This window comes from Erythranthe guttata, chromosome 3 (genome assembly GCF_056151865.1).
Source record: "Erythranthe guttata isolate IM_541 chromosome 3, IM_541, whole genome shotgun sequence".
Classification (NCBI taxonomy): domain Eukaryota; kingdom Viridiplantae; phylum Streptophyta; class Magnoliopsida; order Lamiales; family Phrymaceae; genus Erythranthe; species Erythranthe guttata.
This window is the reverse complement of record NC_142535.1, coordinates 7,624,588-7,639,075: the sequence shown is the minus strand read 5'-3', so window position 1 is coordinate 7,639,075 and position 14,488 is coordinate 7,624,588. Positions and strand designations below refer to the sequence as shown.

Sequence of the window (14,488 nt, the reverse complement as noted above, 5' to 3'; positions counted from 1 at the left end):
TCCAAATTTAGATAGCACACTGAATTAGGGTTTCCACTTTTGGAAAGTTGGAAATTGAGAGTTGGCACTCGTAATGACGAGGACATTATAATGATTCTGAAAATGTAATCGTTACAATTTTCCGATCATTGAATTGAGAGAGGCGAGCAAATAAAAGAACCAACGAACTTAAGTTGTTGGGCCCGGTCCAACTTAAGCCCGTTAGGGTTTTATGCAAGACACTATAAATACTTGATTTATAGGTCTTGCACACAAGACACAAGACCTAACCCTAACCCCAGCCGTCCCTCTCTCTCTCGGGCACTCTCTCCCGCGGCCGCCTCCGCCGTCGCCGCCGCCGTCTCGCCGCAATCGGCCATCCGCTGGCCGATCCCTTTCGGTAGTTCTTTTCTTCTTTCTTTTCTTCCGTTATTTCTAACTATTACGTGTCTAGTGCCACGTGTTTAGTAGATCGAAGTATACGAGGTGAAATCCGAGAGGAAGAAGATCGAAGATCGACGAATTGAGGAGCAGCACACGAGCCGAAGCCGCACGCAACCCCACGCGCTGCCCGAAGACCGCGCGTGAGTTACACGCGCCGCCGTGGCCCGTCACGCCGCTGCTGCCGCTCCACCGCTCCTGCCCCGGATTGTATCACTACAAGAAAAACTGGATTTAGGGACGATTTGTTATGGTCACTAAAAGCAATAAAATGGTCGTTAAAACCTACAGTGACCAAATTAAGCTTGGTCACTCGTGGTCACAACAGAGTGGCTACTAAAAGTATTAGTGACGAGTCAAATAGTTGGACGCTAAATTTCTTTTTTTGGTTGGTAAATAAAATTTATTTAGCAATCGAGAAGTTGGTTGCAATAAATATTACCATGGTTGCTGTAATTGTATATATAGTGACCCAATCTTTTGGTTGGTAAACAATATTTATTTAGCAACCGAGAAGATGGTTGCAATATAATATTAATATTGTTGCTATAACTATACATTTAGTGGCCACATCCTTCTGGTTGGTAAATAATATTTCTTTAACCAAGCAATTAGTTGCAATAGATTTAACGTAATATCTGATGTATACATATTAAAAACCAAAAAATAGTTGCAAAAACAATTCGAACAAGTTGCTAATACTTATACAAGAAACAACGAACACTAGTTGTAAAAAGATTAAAATATTTGTTCATTTATACATTTCATAACCATCGTCCAAAACTAGTAAAACTAAATCACAACACTTCAATTCCGGATAGGAACATCAGGATCAATGACTTCACGTTGATAGCAAGTGGAGCTCCAACTCAAAGAGCAGCCAAAAAAACCAACAGTGGATGAAGTTGCCGGATTGTATTAAAAAATTTTGGAAAAAGCCTGTAGTTCTGCAAGTCAAATAATGGTAGAAACACTATTTTCTATAAGTGATTAATATACATATAAGTTAAATACAAAATTACCTGTTTAAAAATAATCCAGTTGCAATAGAGTGACTACTATTTGCAGGATAATTGAAATATTTCCCTTCATATCAACGGGAAGTCTTGTGCTGATAAGGAGCAAGGATAAGAACAGGGAGTCACAAAAACAGCGGTAACGGTGGATCATAGAAATCCCTGCATATTAGGTAAAAATGAAGTCAATAAATGTTTTTAGTTGAACTTTTTGGAAGCAACAACCAATTACCACCAGAGAAATATTTCTACCTATTTTGCTTTTGCTGTCTCCATCCACACACCATATGCATGATTCTACAGTTGCTCGGTAGTCTGTTTGGTTCAACATTTCGTCATTTCAACTCCTTAGAGCCCCCAATGGAAGCTTATGACAAGCTTGACATACAACAATATCGTTCAACCTTTATATACTTGATAGAAGCCCGACATTTTTCTAGTAACACTACCTGATTTAGATCCTCTTTGACCCCTTCCTATTCTTTGATTACTTCTCTGATTTCCTTGACTGATTGTAGAACGCCCTCATTACTAAAGCAAAATAAACCACAAAAATTATGTGAATTTTCAACAAAGAAGAAAAGACACACCAAAGTGTTGAAAGCACTAGAAGCTTATGAGTTCGAAGAATCACAATTCTTGAAAAAGGTCAAAGACAAATGAAAATACACAATATATGTGATTTCAATTCACCCAGTATGTGAACTTAACTTTTTGCTTCAACAAATATTATTTTTGAAATAATCTATCACCCAACATATGAAGACCTTCAACTGTTCAGAGTAATCTGCAAAAAAAAAAAAAGGAGCAACGGCGTCTTCTTCAGTTCAGAATAAAACACATCTAAAGTGCTATCACAATACACAATATAATAACCTTTTCTATTGTGATCAGGTTTCCCATATATACTGCACATCTTTGAAAATATCTTCTATTTCATGTATTTAACACCTTGTTCAAGGTATATTCAAGGTTACTGCATATGATACCAAAAATTTATAGGTGTATCATTGATAAAAATAATCCAATTCCAATTCCAGCTAATCAAAACAAAGTATTCGATTATAAGAAATAGACTGAGGGCTTTGATGAAATTTCAATAGTTGACTACTCTATACAATCAAAAAAATATAAAAAAGAAAAAAGGACAAAACATTGAGATTATTACTAACTTTAACAAAACATATATACTGAGATTTGTGTTTTGATTTCTTCACAGCTAAATGAAGCAACTGTCACCTAATTCATTAGTTGTTAGCCAAAAATTTATCATCCTATCTATCTTATTTTACCAGTTCCAAATACTTATTCAATAAATAAATCAGAAATTTAAACAAAAATAAGACCAAAACTGAAAAACCGAAACCAAAACCGATCAAAGCTCAACAAATGAAACCGATTGTGTTCGTTTTTGGATTAATAGAAACAAAATCAATCAGATCGTCGTCCTGTTTTTGGCAATTGTGAAATTAAAGCCCTAATTTTCATTCATAGAAATACGACAATTAAACAATCAGCAAAGAAAAAAAAATTCTTAAATAAACTATTACAACAAACAATCCTTACATTATCCGCACATGTACTCCCGAAGTAGTGTGCTAATCAAAACGTAAACCTCGTTGCTTTGTTGACCCAACCACTGCTGCCAATTCTAATCGCGGCTGCGAATAACTCCTAATAGTGTGAATTAATTGTATACGTGTTTGGGATGCTAAACGGTGATTCCCTTCGCGTTCCAAAATATGATTTAGAGGAGAATTTCAATTTTGAGAAGACTCTGGTGTGGGGTGGGGGTGCGAGATGCAGGGTCTTTGGCTGTGTGCGTGCTATTTGTGATTTGGGATGAGGAAGAGTCTTTGATTTTAATTTCTTTCTTCTTTTTTTTTCCCCTCTTTTATAAGAAAAAAAAAGCTAATGGATTGGATGGGCCCTTCTTAGGTTAATTAATTAGTAGCATGTATTTTTTTTCATTTTTCTTTGAAAATTCGTTTTTTTTCTTTTGTAAACAACATAAACTAATACTGATTAAATCAATTTAAATTAAGAAAACATGTGGAAAAAAAATATAATCTATTAATTTCAATATACAATTAATTTAGTTTGTACTCTATTTATTTTTATATAATTAATTTGGTTTCATGCACAAATAATGATTTGACTAATTATAAAGTTAAATATAACTTTTTTCATTCTTTAAAACTTAACACTAACAGCTTGTAAAGTTCAAGCAAATTTCCATTTATGAACCTATCACAGTTTTCCAATTTTTATTATGTTATTTAAAATTTCTGTTTTAATTACTATTAATATTATTTGATACAACTTATGGAAATATCTATAATATATTTTTAGTCTTTAAAATATAATAAATTAATGTGTGATATTTAAGTTTAAAGGAAATGATATTATGGGTGAATTTGTGCAGTATATACTAAATTATAACTATATATACTATTAATACAATAACACAAAATCATTAGTAATTGAAAATAAAGTAAAAAATTCTTCCCATAGCCTGACCTTAACAGTGATTTGCTCTCTTTTGCTCACACAAGTCAGAGAAAAAAAAATTATACAGTTGATGGTGTAAAAAAAAAACAGACAATGTGAGATCTATGATTCTTGTGATCGTGTGTTCACAAATCGATTCACTATTCCAAGTCACTATCCATATTAGCATGAGATGCAACTTCATCATCACTAGTCAAATATTCGACCACCGTGTCATCTTCTTCATCTTCATCTACTGCTTCGTCTTTATCATTGTGAATGTTTTCACGTGAATTAATTATCTGTTCAGCAATTTCAATCTCTAGAGGAGCTTCATCGTTTCGAACCACCGATCCAATCTCTCGAGCATGAATTTGAACATCAATATGAGCACAATTTTCTTGTTGATATGCATCACTCACATCAGGCTCCTTTCCAGCAGTAAATTGGATGAGTGATGGGTCAAAAAGATGTCGATGTTGTACATGTTGAACAACTTTCCAATTCCCACCTAATTTTGTATCACTGACGTAAAAGACATGGGATACTTGATTCGCTAATATATAAGGTTCATTTTCGTACCAAAGCTTCCCCACATTTACGCTAGTAAGATCACCATCTATTTTAATTGCTTTATGACGATCCAAATCAAACCATTTACAACTAAATAATACACATCGATAACCATGAACATAGCTTAATTCAATCACATCTTCTAAGACTCCATAAAACTTGATCATCTTACCTTTGTGAACAGAATCTGTAGACACTCCATTATTTTGTGTCACTCGTCTAGAATCTCTTTTGCTAGTTAGATACTTGACTCCTTCTACAACACACCCACTATACTTACTAAGACGATAATCAGGCCCAGATGCAAGTGCAAGAAGTTCATCGGTAGCTTCGATAGATTTTATACTCCGTAGCTGTTTAATCTAAATATCAAAATAATGTAAATTAATATACATTCGATAAAGAACTACAGTTGTTCCAAAAAAAAAATATTACTGTTAAAAAAAAGTAACAACAATTTAATGAACAAAATTAAAATATAATTTAGAAATCTTACTCGATTATCAAACCATTTAGCAAACTCCTTCTTTTGCCTAGCCTCCCAACCAATAGGATTTTCTTGCTTCAACTTCTCTTCATGCTCTCTGAAAGAAATAATAACTAAATTAAATAATATTAAAATGCTATTGTAATAATAATAAAAATACACTTGCCTCAAATATAATTCTATCTCTGCACAATTATTTAAGACAAACCAATGCAATTCACTATATTGTTGAGAGGACATCTGTGAAAAATCCGTTTCTCCAAAAGTCCGTATTTTACTTCTGAAAACAGAGATTGTTGCACTTAGATGTGCCTCGCCATCATAATTTCTTTCATCTCTGTTGTATTTTGTCTCCATTCCATGGAGATACAACGAGCAAAAAGTCAAACACTCTTTCACAATATAGGCCTCGGCAATGGAGCCTTCAGGACGAGCTCTATTTCGAACCATCCCTTTTAGACTACTTAAATACATGTAATAATATCGAAAGGAATTTCAACATTTAATATATAGGAAAATATTGAAGTACGAAGACACATTTAACAACGGAAACAAAGAGATAATGTTTTAACTTCAACATATAAAGAAAAAGTTTGAGAAAAAAATTAAACTCAATAAATATGTTACCTCTCGATAGGATACATCCATCTATAGTGAACAGGTCCTCCCATCTTTGCTTCTTGTGCCAAATGAACTGCTAGATGGATCATAACATCAAAGAATGCGGGTGGAAATATCATTTCTAACTTGCTTAATATCACAGGAATCTTATTTTCCAAATCATCGAGGACTGCAATGTTTAGTTTACGAGAACACAATTGTCTGAAAAAACTGGCTAACTCGGTAATAACATCAAGAACATCTTTGTGAAGGTAACCACGCAATCCTACGGGAAGTAAACGTTGCAATAACACATGGCAATCATGACTTTTCAACCCTGTTATTTTACCATCTTTGATATTCACACATCTAGAGATATTCGCAGCATATCCATCCGGAAATTTTACTCCTTTCAAGAATTCACAAAAACTTTTCTTCTCCTTTAGGGATAATGTAAAAACTGCTCGCGGCTTTAAACACTTTACTTTACCATCTTTATTTGCTTTGGCACCTTCTAGTGATCTTATGTGTAACTCACTCCTGATACCCATATCCTCCAAATCCAAACGAGCCTTTTCCGTATCCTTTGTTTTACCATCAATGTCTAATATAGTTCCCATCACATTATCACATATATTCTTCTCAATATGCATTACGTCAAGATTATGCCGTAATTTAAGTTTTGACCAATACGGCAACTCAAAAAGTATACTCTTTTTGGTCCAACATGAGGGTTGGGAAGGACGTTTTCGCTTTTTGTCTATAGAATGCTTGCCAAGCACGACATTTTCTACTTCTTTTAGTTGGAAAAGAATATCATCATTAGAAATCTCCATAGGCTTGGATCGTTGTTCTGCTGCACCATTGAATTTAAGACTTTTTCGGTAAGGATGATATCGAGGCAAATAACGTCTGTGACCTATATAACCAATCTTACTCCTTAGCCTTTGTGAAGGAGTATGGATGCTGCATCTTGGACAAGCATAATATCCCTTTGTTCGATGTCCAGAAATATCACCATATGCAGGAAAATCATTTATCGTCCATAAAATTGCAGCACGCAAAAGAAAAAATTCTCCAATTTTTGCATCTCTTGTTCTCACTCCAAATTCCCACAATTCGTTCAGCTCATCGACCAAAGGTCTCAAATAGACATCAATATCTCTTCCAGGTGATCGAGAACCGGGAATCAAAAGGGACATCATCAAGTAAGGTTCTTTCATGCACTGCCAAGGTGGTAAATTATATACCATTAAAACCACAGGCCATATACTGTAAGAATTATTCATATTACCAAAAGGATTAAATCCATCAGTAGCTAGCCCAAGACGCACATTTCGAGGATCTTTAGCAAATGAAGGGTACTGCTCATCAAAATCCTTCCAGGCTTTAGAATCTGCAGGATGAATCATCATATCATCTTCCTCAATTTTCCCATCCTTATGCCATCTCATATCAGATGGTGTTTTTCTTGACATATACAGCCTTCGTAATCTTGGCTTCAGAGGAAAATAACGCAAAATTTTGTGAGGAACTTGCTTTCCTTTGCCATCATTAACCTTCCATCGAGACTCTTTGCATACTGGACAACTATCTAACCGCTCATGTTCTTTCCAAAAGAGAATACAATCATTTTTACATGCATGGATAAACTCATACCCCAACCCAATCCCTTTTAATACCTTCCTGGCCTCATAAAACGACGACGGAATTATATCTTCCTCCGGCAGATATTGTTTAAATAAATCAATAATCATGTCATAACACTTATTAGTCATCCGATTCAATACTTTTATATGAAGCAATTTGACGAGGAAAGATAACAACGATTTCGAACAACCGGGATATAATTTACGTTGTGTATCTTTCAACAATTTCTGAAAATTTTCCACTTCATCATCTGACATATTATTTGGTTGATCACCATTGAGATCATCAGGATGCTCCAATGGATTTTCACGATCAATAAAATTATGCATCCCAAAGTTCAAATCTTCTAACAACTCTTCTTCCTCGAATGTTTTATCTACATCATCATTAACAATGTCATCTTCCACATGTTCATAGGGATCTTCACCGTGGTGCACCCATTCATCATAATCGATGTCCATCCCGTTGGTGAGGATATGCAATTTGACCAAGTCGGGTGGGTGCAAAATCTGATTCAGACAGTTGCTACATGGACAACGCATAACCTTTCTATCCCCAATATGCAGCAGAGCAAATCTCATGAAACTTTTAACTCCATTAACAAAATCTTTTGAAGTAACATCGTTGAGCTTAATCCAGCTCTTATCCATTTACAATTTCTTATACTGAAAAAAAGAACAATGTGATAAACTTAGTCAAATCATAGCCGAAAACATGTTGTGTCGGTATTTGGAATTTTAGAAACCGAAGCAATCAGTTATTATTCAAGTTTATGGTAGACAGAGATTTAGGGCCCCTAATTTCAATCACAATTTAAGTCTGACAAACATAGATAATCCAAAAAACAAACCAAATCTTATATAAACTACTCAAACAAACAATCCTTGCAAATTAATTATTCGTACCCGTATACCTGAAGTAGTGTGCCAATAAAAAACGTAACCCTCGTTGCTGTGTTGACCCAACCACTGCTGACAATTTCGACTAATCGCAGCTGCCAATGACTCCTAATAGTGTGAATTAATTGTGTACATGTTTGGGATGCTAAACGGTGATGCCCTTTGTTTTCCAAAATATGATTTAGAGGAGAATTTCAGTTTTGAGAAGACTCTGGTGTAGGGTGGGGTGCGAGATGCAGGGTATTTGGCTGTGTGCTATTGCGACTTGTGATGATGAAGAGTCTTAACTCTCTTTTCTTTTCCTTTTTGTTTTTTCTTTTGTAAGAAAAAGAAGCTAATTGGTTTGATGGCCCGTATTTGGTTATAAATTGCTAGTTAGTTTATAATATAAAAACGAACAAAAATCTAATATATTTGTAACATGTAATTAACTTAAAAAGTTAATATATATATATATATATATATATATATATATATATATATATATATATGTTTTTTCCATTTGTAAACTTAATACTTGTCTTTAGGGGTGAGAAAAAAACCAAAAAATCGAAAAAACCGAGCCGATACGCACCGTCCCGACTTAAAATCGCATATACGGTAATTTTTTTTTTTTAAATCGAATATATCGGTTGTATGCATAATAAAAAAATGCCGAACCGATTACCCGAATCGAACCGATTTATACAAAACAACGTCATTTTCATATATAGTTTAAATATTTACCGTCTTCCCCTCTCGCGCCTCTGTACTTCGAACGCCTCCATGTGACATTTTTTTATTAGTTAATTGTGGATTTTTTTATTTTTTTCTAAAACAAGTGTAATGAAAGTCCAAATTCACTGTTAATTAAATATCGGTTTTATGCCAAACCGATCGAACCGATAGACGAAACCGAAACAAAAAATAAACCGAATTGATACCGAAACCGTTAACCGAAAATCTAAAAACCGACTAACACCGAACCGAAAAAAATCGACATGTTCGGTTCTTAAAATACGGAAAATCGATATTATCGGTACGTGCACACCCCTGCTTGTCTGAGAAATGTGATAGCTTGTAAAGTCAAATGTATGGATGAGAAGGATGATTGGGGCAAAAGCTCGTGAGGTCGGTGAGTCGGCTCTACGAAAGCTCGAATTCGAACTCAATTTGTTTCTAGCCGGCTTTCTAACGAGTCGATCCTGATCTCATTCTTAATTGTTCGTGAGCTCGCGAGTCGGCTCGCGTTCTTTACTTATTTATTTTACTTTTTTTTAGTTTAATTGTGATTAATATAAAATTAAATAATAAACTCACATCAATAATTGAAAAACATAAATTACAGTTCATTTTTTTAGCTAGAGTGAATAAATTTCTACAGGTGGTTGAAATCGCAGAGCAATCAAACGTACAAAACCCGTAAAACATCACCCATAACCAAATGATATGATCAAGTAACCTGGATTTAATAACATATTATATATATATATATATATATATATATATATATATATATATATATATAAATTATAATATATGAACGAAATACATGAAGCTTAGATTGCGATGGTGGGATTATGTATCCGATCGGTCTCGATTAAGACTTAAGACTGGTCAATTTCTGAATTTTATGAAAACATAAAGTTTTGACAGTTTTTTTAAATCATAAATCAAAGAACTGTATAAAAAATATTTAAATTATTTTTCACGTACAAAAATTGAATAATTTTTTCGAGCATGTGTAGTTAAAGGAAAAAAAAGATTGAATATATAAAGTTAGAATGGATTTTTATATGTAAATACTAGAGGCATGTTTTTATTTATAACTTTATATTCAAATATTGAAAAAGTTTTTACATATAAAAATTCATAATAAGTTGTTTCAGAATAAATATTGAAAAAGTTTCTCCATATTTTTGTACCTTTAAAAATTTCGAGTGGTATATTTTTATTTTTTTATATTAGAAAATAACAAATCTTAAATCTCTTAGTAAACACCCCTTATCTTGTCATTACAATGTACAGAGACACACATAATATTATAATATAATAAAATAATACATACACTAATATAAGTGCAAGAACAAGATTGAATGAAATCGAAGGGTAATTTGGATGAAAGGCCCCCTTTTCTTTTCACAGGAGAATTGGCGCTAAGAGTTGGCGGTAATTATCTCCAAGTTTCAGAAATCACTATCAATAGAATCCCTAAAGCCAGCCCTAATTCCTATTCTTTAGGAAGAGAAAAACCGTAATACCCCCAAATCTCACATCAAAATGGAAAAAAAATCAGAATCCAAATCATCAATCCAACCTAGAATAATAAAAAACCGTCGACAAATCCAATACTCAAGAAGATTGGCGCTAAGGGTGTTTTTTAGAGGGGAATTGGCGGCAATTTACTATTTGATAAGGTAACTTCTCTAATTTTGCAGTAATCTACTACCGCAATATATATATCTCTCTTTCACATGCTCTAAACACATAACAGAGGAAAGGGGCAGTGGAACACAAGGACGCGATCTTCCGTCAAATTTTCGGGCGACCAAGAAGTCGTGTTCTTTCACCTACTGGAGTAATAAATCTTTCCATTGCATCACAAAACTTTTAACGGTATGTCGTGATTCATCTTTGCGCACCACAATTTTATACATAGGACTATGTGTAGGAGATGAATAGACAGATTTCCTCTTCATATATAGTTGTTCTTTGTTCGTATTGTTTTCAGATATCTGGCAAGTTTTTATATATGATTTATCTTTATAAATTTAGTAACTGAAGGAATTATGTATTGATGGTAATTTACTGTATCAGAGGTCACGAAATTATGATGCACAAAGACTCTCAACTCGCAGGTCGAACAAGAAAGATTTACTAATTATTTCCTTTCAATAGCAATTGTTGTATTCAAATTTTCAAGACCCGTTCTTTTTTTTTTTTTAGCTGAAAGAAAAGTTTAGCTTGTTTGTACCAGATAAATTTCTCATTATAAGATTCCATTGTCATATTGGTTTACATGATACATGTTTTTTAAGTTTTTTTCATTGATTTCAATATCTTAATTATTTTCAGATCTCAAGTCTAATAATGAGTATGGATCACAAACGTAGAATGGAGATATCAAGAGCATTGAAGACAACTAACAATATTGGAAATTTGAAACGCAAGATGGAGTTAGCCGGTGCTTTAACTGCAACAAATGATATAGCTGATGAGCCAACTGAGCATTCCTTACTTCGAACTTTAAATGGTATGTGATATTGACATTTTGTTTTATTTTAGTTGCATTTATATATAAAAGATAGTTTAAGTTAACATTTTGTACTTTGAATATTGTAGTTTCAAGTAAAAATAAGAGAGTTTTGCCCCCGACTAAATCAAATATTTCTAGCTCTTCAACTAGACAACCGGCAATAAACCCCAAAACTAGCGATAAAGGTACTTCTTTTTATATAATTGGGTAAATATATATAAACTATGTTTATTCAATTTTTAGGTTTACATATTACCTCAACTCAAGTAAAAATCTAATCAATATTTACAGTTAGAGTGCATACAAAAGATCTTCAGGTACAACACATGACCAATGCGTCAAATGAGCACAATAGAGTTGATGTTACAGGTATTGTTATCTAAAATAGTTTTTTGGTATTTATTTTTACTTATATCTTGTATGTAACAAAATTAATTCTTGAATCAACCACAGATACAGTGGATAAAGAAAATGCCGTAAATGGTAATGTTATGACATTCTTTTCTTTGTCTAATTTATTCTATATTGGTACAATAAATAATTGACTTGTCTTTTCATCTATTTATGTTAAATATGGATTAGTGAATAAAAAACGAGGTCGTGGACTGACTAGAGGGTTAAATACCCAACAATATAAACGCAAATCCGGGGGGGAGAAGCCAAAAATCACTATTGCAAAAGGATTAAACAGGCCCGTTGGAGAGCATAGCTCTAAACATGCAACTGAGATCGGAGTCTTAATTAGGTGTGAGGCTCCAATGCAAGTTGAGGGTTGGGCAAAGATCCCGGATGAAACAAAAGATCATCTTCTTAGAAAGTTGACTGTAAGTGATGTTTTTAATTTTCTTTATTTCTAATTTTCTTTAACTCTATATTTAGCCATATAATAGTACCTAATTCGAATGTTTCAAATTTTCTAAATGTCAAAAAGAATAAGCTCAGCTATGAACTGGAGGAACCTCATGTTGTTCAATGCATTTGGAAGTCTTTTGCCAAACAATATTCATCTTTCCGTTCAAATGCTCATAAATATTATTTAAAATGGAAAGAAGGAGGTGGTGTGACACTAGCTAGGCAAAATATATATGAAAAACTTGGTGATCGTCGTGACGATTGGCTTTGGTTGTGCGATTTTTGGGAGACAGCAAAATTTAAGGTACTTTATTATTTTATAAAAGTTTTGTTATAATAAATCGATATTTATTGATTAGAAAAATGTTTCATTATATTATTATTTTTTATTTATCAATATTTGCAGAAAATTTCAAGTACTCAGAAAAACAATAGGAAGAACCTGACATATAGTCATAAATTGGGAACTAAGTCTCGTGCAGCACATCAACATGAGAAAGTTAGTCATTTTTTTTTCTTACATTGAAATTTTTGGTTGTAGACATAAATTAACCTTTTAGTTGTTAACTCACAGGGTTTCGATGATATTGATATGTATGAGGTTGAATATCATAATGCAAAAAATGGATGGGCACATAAAAACTTTGAGGCTAATAGTGTAAGTGTAATTCATATTTTAGTTTATTTGTTAGTTCCTTTCATCAATTTTACTAGTGTGATAAAAGTAAATATTGTATCCATTAAATGGCTAATATAGTTACTCGTATTTGGAAATAGGTTCGAATGAAAGAATTGAGAGAACAACAAAGAGCTTTGCCAGATAGCGTTCATCAAATGAGCACAGAAGAAATTTGCATCGAAGTTTTAGGGGAAAATTCATCATATGCCAAGTCAAAAGGCCTTAATCGAAAAGCATCGGGAGTTGATGCTATTTCAACTTTTGAAGCTTCTAGCAGTCGGGCACGATTAGAAGAAGAGTTGGCGAACACACAGTCTGAGTTGGCGAACACTCAGTCTCAGTTGGTTGTTCAAAAAACTACTGTGGAAGCGGTAGTAAAATTTATGGAGCAAATGACTGGCAAAAGCTTTTCTGAAATTATAAATGTACCTAACTGGTGAGTTCGTAACTAGAATAAATTCAAATATGATGTTACTAATAATATATTTATTTGTAAATAAAATTTTGCGCTTGTTCAAGCTAGTCTTATTTTTATAATTTATAATGCAGAGCTAACAAGAAATGAAGAAGTAATTTGATCGAGGTGGGTTTTAGTTGATGGGACGCATTATTGCCATAGGCAAATTATGATTTAAATTTTTAAATTCAGTTGATGTTTACATTGTCGGAATGTTTCATAGGGGTCATTGTCTTAATTTGGATTTGAGTTACAATAATTTTTTTTTAATACTATGAGTTTGTTTTATGATATGATTATCTGCTTTATTTAATGTTGGTTTGTTAAAGATCGCTTTAAAGACTTGTAGCAACTATTCGATATTTTGTTATTAAATTGGTCAATGTTGATATTTATTTACAGCGACCAAATACAATTCTCGCTAAACGCTGCAACTTTGGTCACTATACTAGTACCCGAGTATTGTTAAATTATAGTGACCATTGATAGTCACCAAATATCAGTTGGTCGGAAAGAAAAATATAAAACTGACTATTTGCAACCAATTAATTTTTGGTAGCTACATTCTTGCTATGAAAATACTGTTAGCAACCGAATTAATTGGTCGTTAATGCCATTTAAAATTTTTATAGCAACCATTGTATGTTTTGCTATAGATTGGTCACTATTAACATTACTTACAACAACCGTTTTAAAAGAAGTCGCTAAAGACTATATTCATGGTCGCTCAAGACTTGACAAGCAATAGTGACCATTTATAGCCACCAAATCTTTGTTGGTCGCAAAGAAATTTAAGTAACTGCACTTTTGAAACCATATTATGATTGGTGGCTATATATACACATTCTGCGACCATTTCGCCGTTGTCGCTAGAATTTTGGTGGCTAAAACTAGTATTTCTTGTAGTGTATGGATTGGTTTCCGCAGCAATCTCGTCTTGCTTAGCGCTCCTACCTCACGCTTCAAGAGGTAAACCTTTCGAATCAATTGTTGATGAATTCGATTATGTTTAAATTAAATATGTATGTTCGTTCTTGTATGATTTTATGTGAATACATGAAATTGATTTATATGTTACGAGCATGTTATTTGATTTAAACGCGAGCATGCTAATTGATTTAAATTCGGTT

General features: G+C 33.2%; 2 protein-coding genes and 1 long non-coding RNA gene across 6 annotated transcripts; 1 reads left to right on the top strand and 2 right to left on the bottom strand.

Moving 5' to 3' along the window:
* Positions 1–1,108: 1,108 nt before the first annotated feature.
* On the bottom strand, positions 1,109–3,299 carry LOC148771685 (uncharacterized). 4 transcript variants are annotated; one of them, XR_016030274.1, is made up of 5 exons: positions 3,003–3,299; positions 2,106–2,223; positions 1,886–1,967; positions 1,689–1,814; positions 1,109–1,598 (listed from the first exon to the last, which is right to left on the bottom strand). It is a non-coding gene; the product is annotated as an uncharacterized LOC148771685 (long non-coding RNA). The 4 variants fall into 4 exon arrangements; XR_016030276.1 differs by having other exon boundaries at positions 2,130–2,223; XR_016030277.1 differs by having other exon boundaries at positions 2,148–2,223.
* Positions 3,300–5,609: 2,310 nt separating this feature from the next.
* Positions 5,610–8,291, bottom strand: LOC105950835 (uncharacterized). The gene is made up of 2 exons (XM_088815175.1): positions 8,142–8,291; positions 5,610–7,901 (listed from the first exon to the last, which is right to left on the bottom strand). The coding sequence occupies exon 2, from the start codon at positions 7,884–7,886 to the stop codon at positions 5,610–5,612; it is 2,277 nt and encodes a 758-aa protein (XP_088671301.1). The 5' UTR covers positions 7,887–7,901; positions 8,142–8,291.
* A 1,872-nt stretch (positions 8,292–10,163) lies between these two features.
* LOC105949718 (uncharacterized) lies at positions 10,164–13,593 on the top strand. The gene is made up of 12 exons (XM_088816037.1): positions 10,164–10,531; positions 10,609–10,730; positions 11,190–11,367; positions 11,457–11,555; positions 11,662–11,739; positions 11,824–11,853; positions 11,953–12,194; positions 12,302–12,526; positions 12,629–12,721; positions 12,797–12,880; positions 13,000–13,337; positions 13,451–13,593. Coding segments are annotated over exons 3-12 (1,353 nt in total). The 5' UTR covers positions 10,164–10,531; positions 10,609–10,730; positions 11,190–11,204; the 3' UTR covers positions 13,452–13,593.
* The last annotated feature ends 895 nt before the right edge of the window (positions 13,594–14,488 follow it).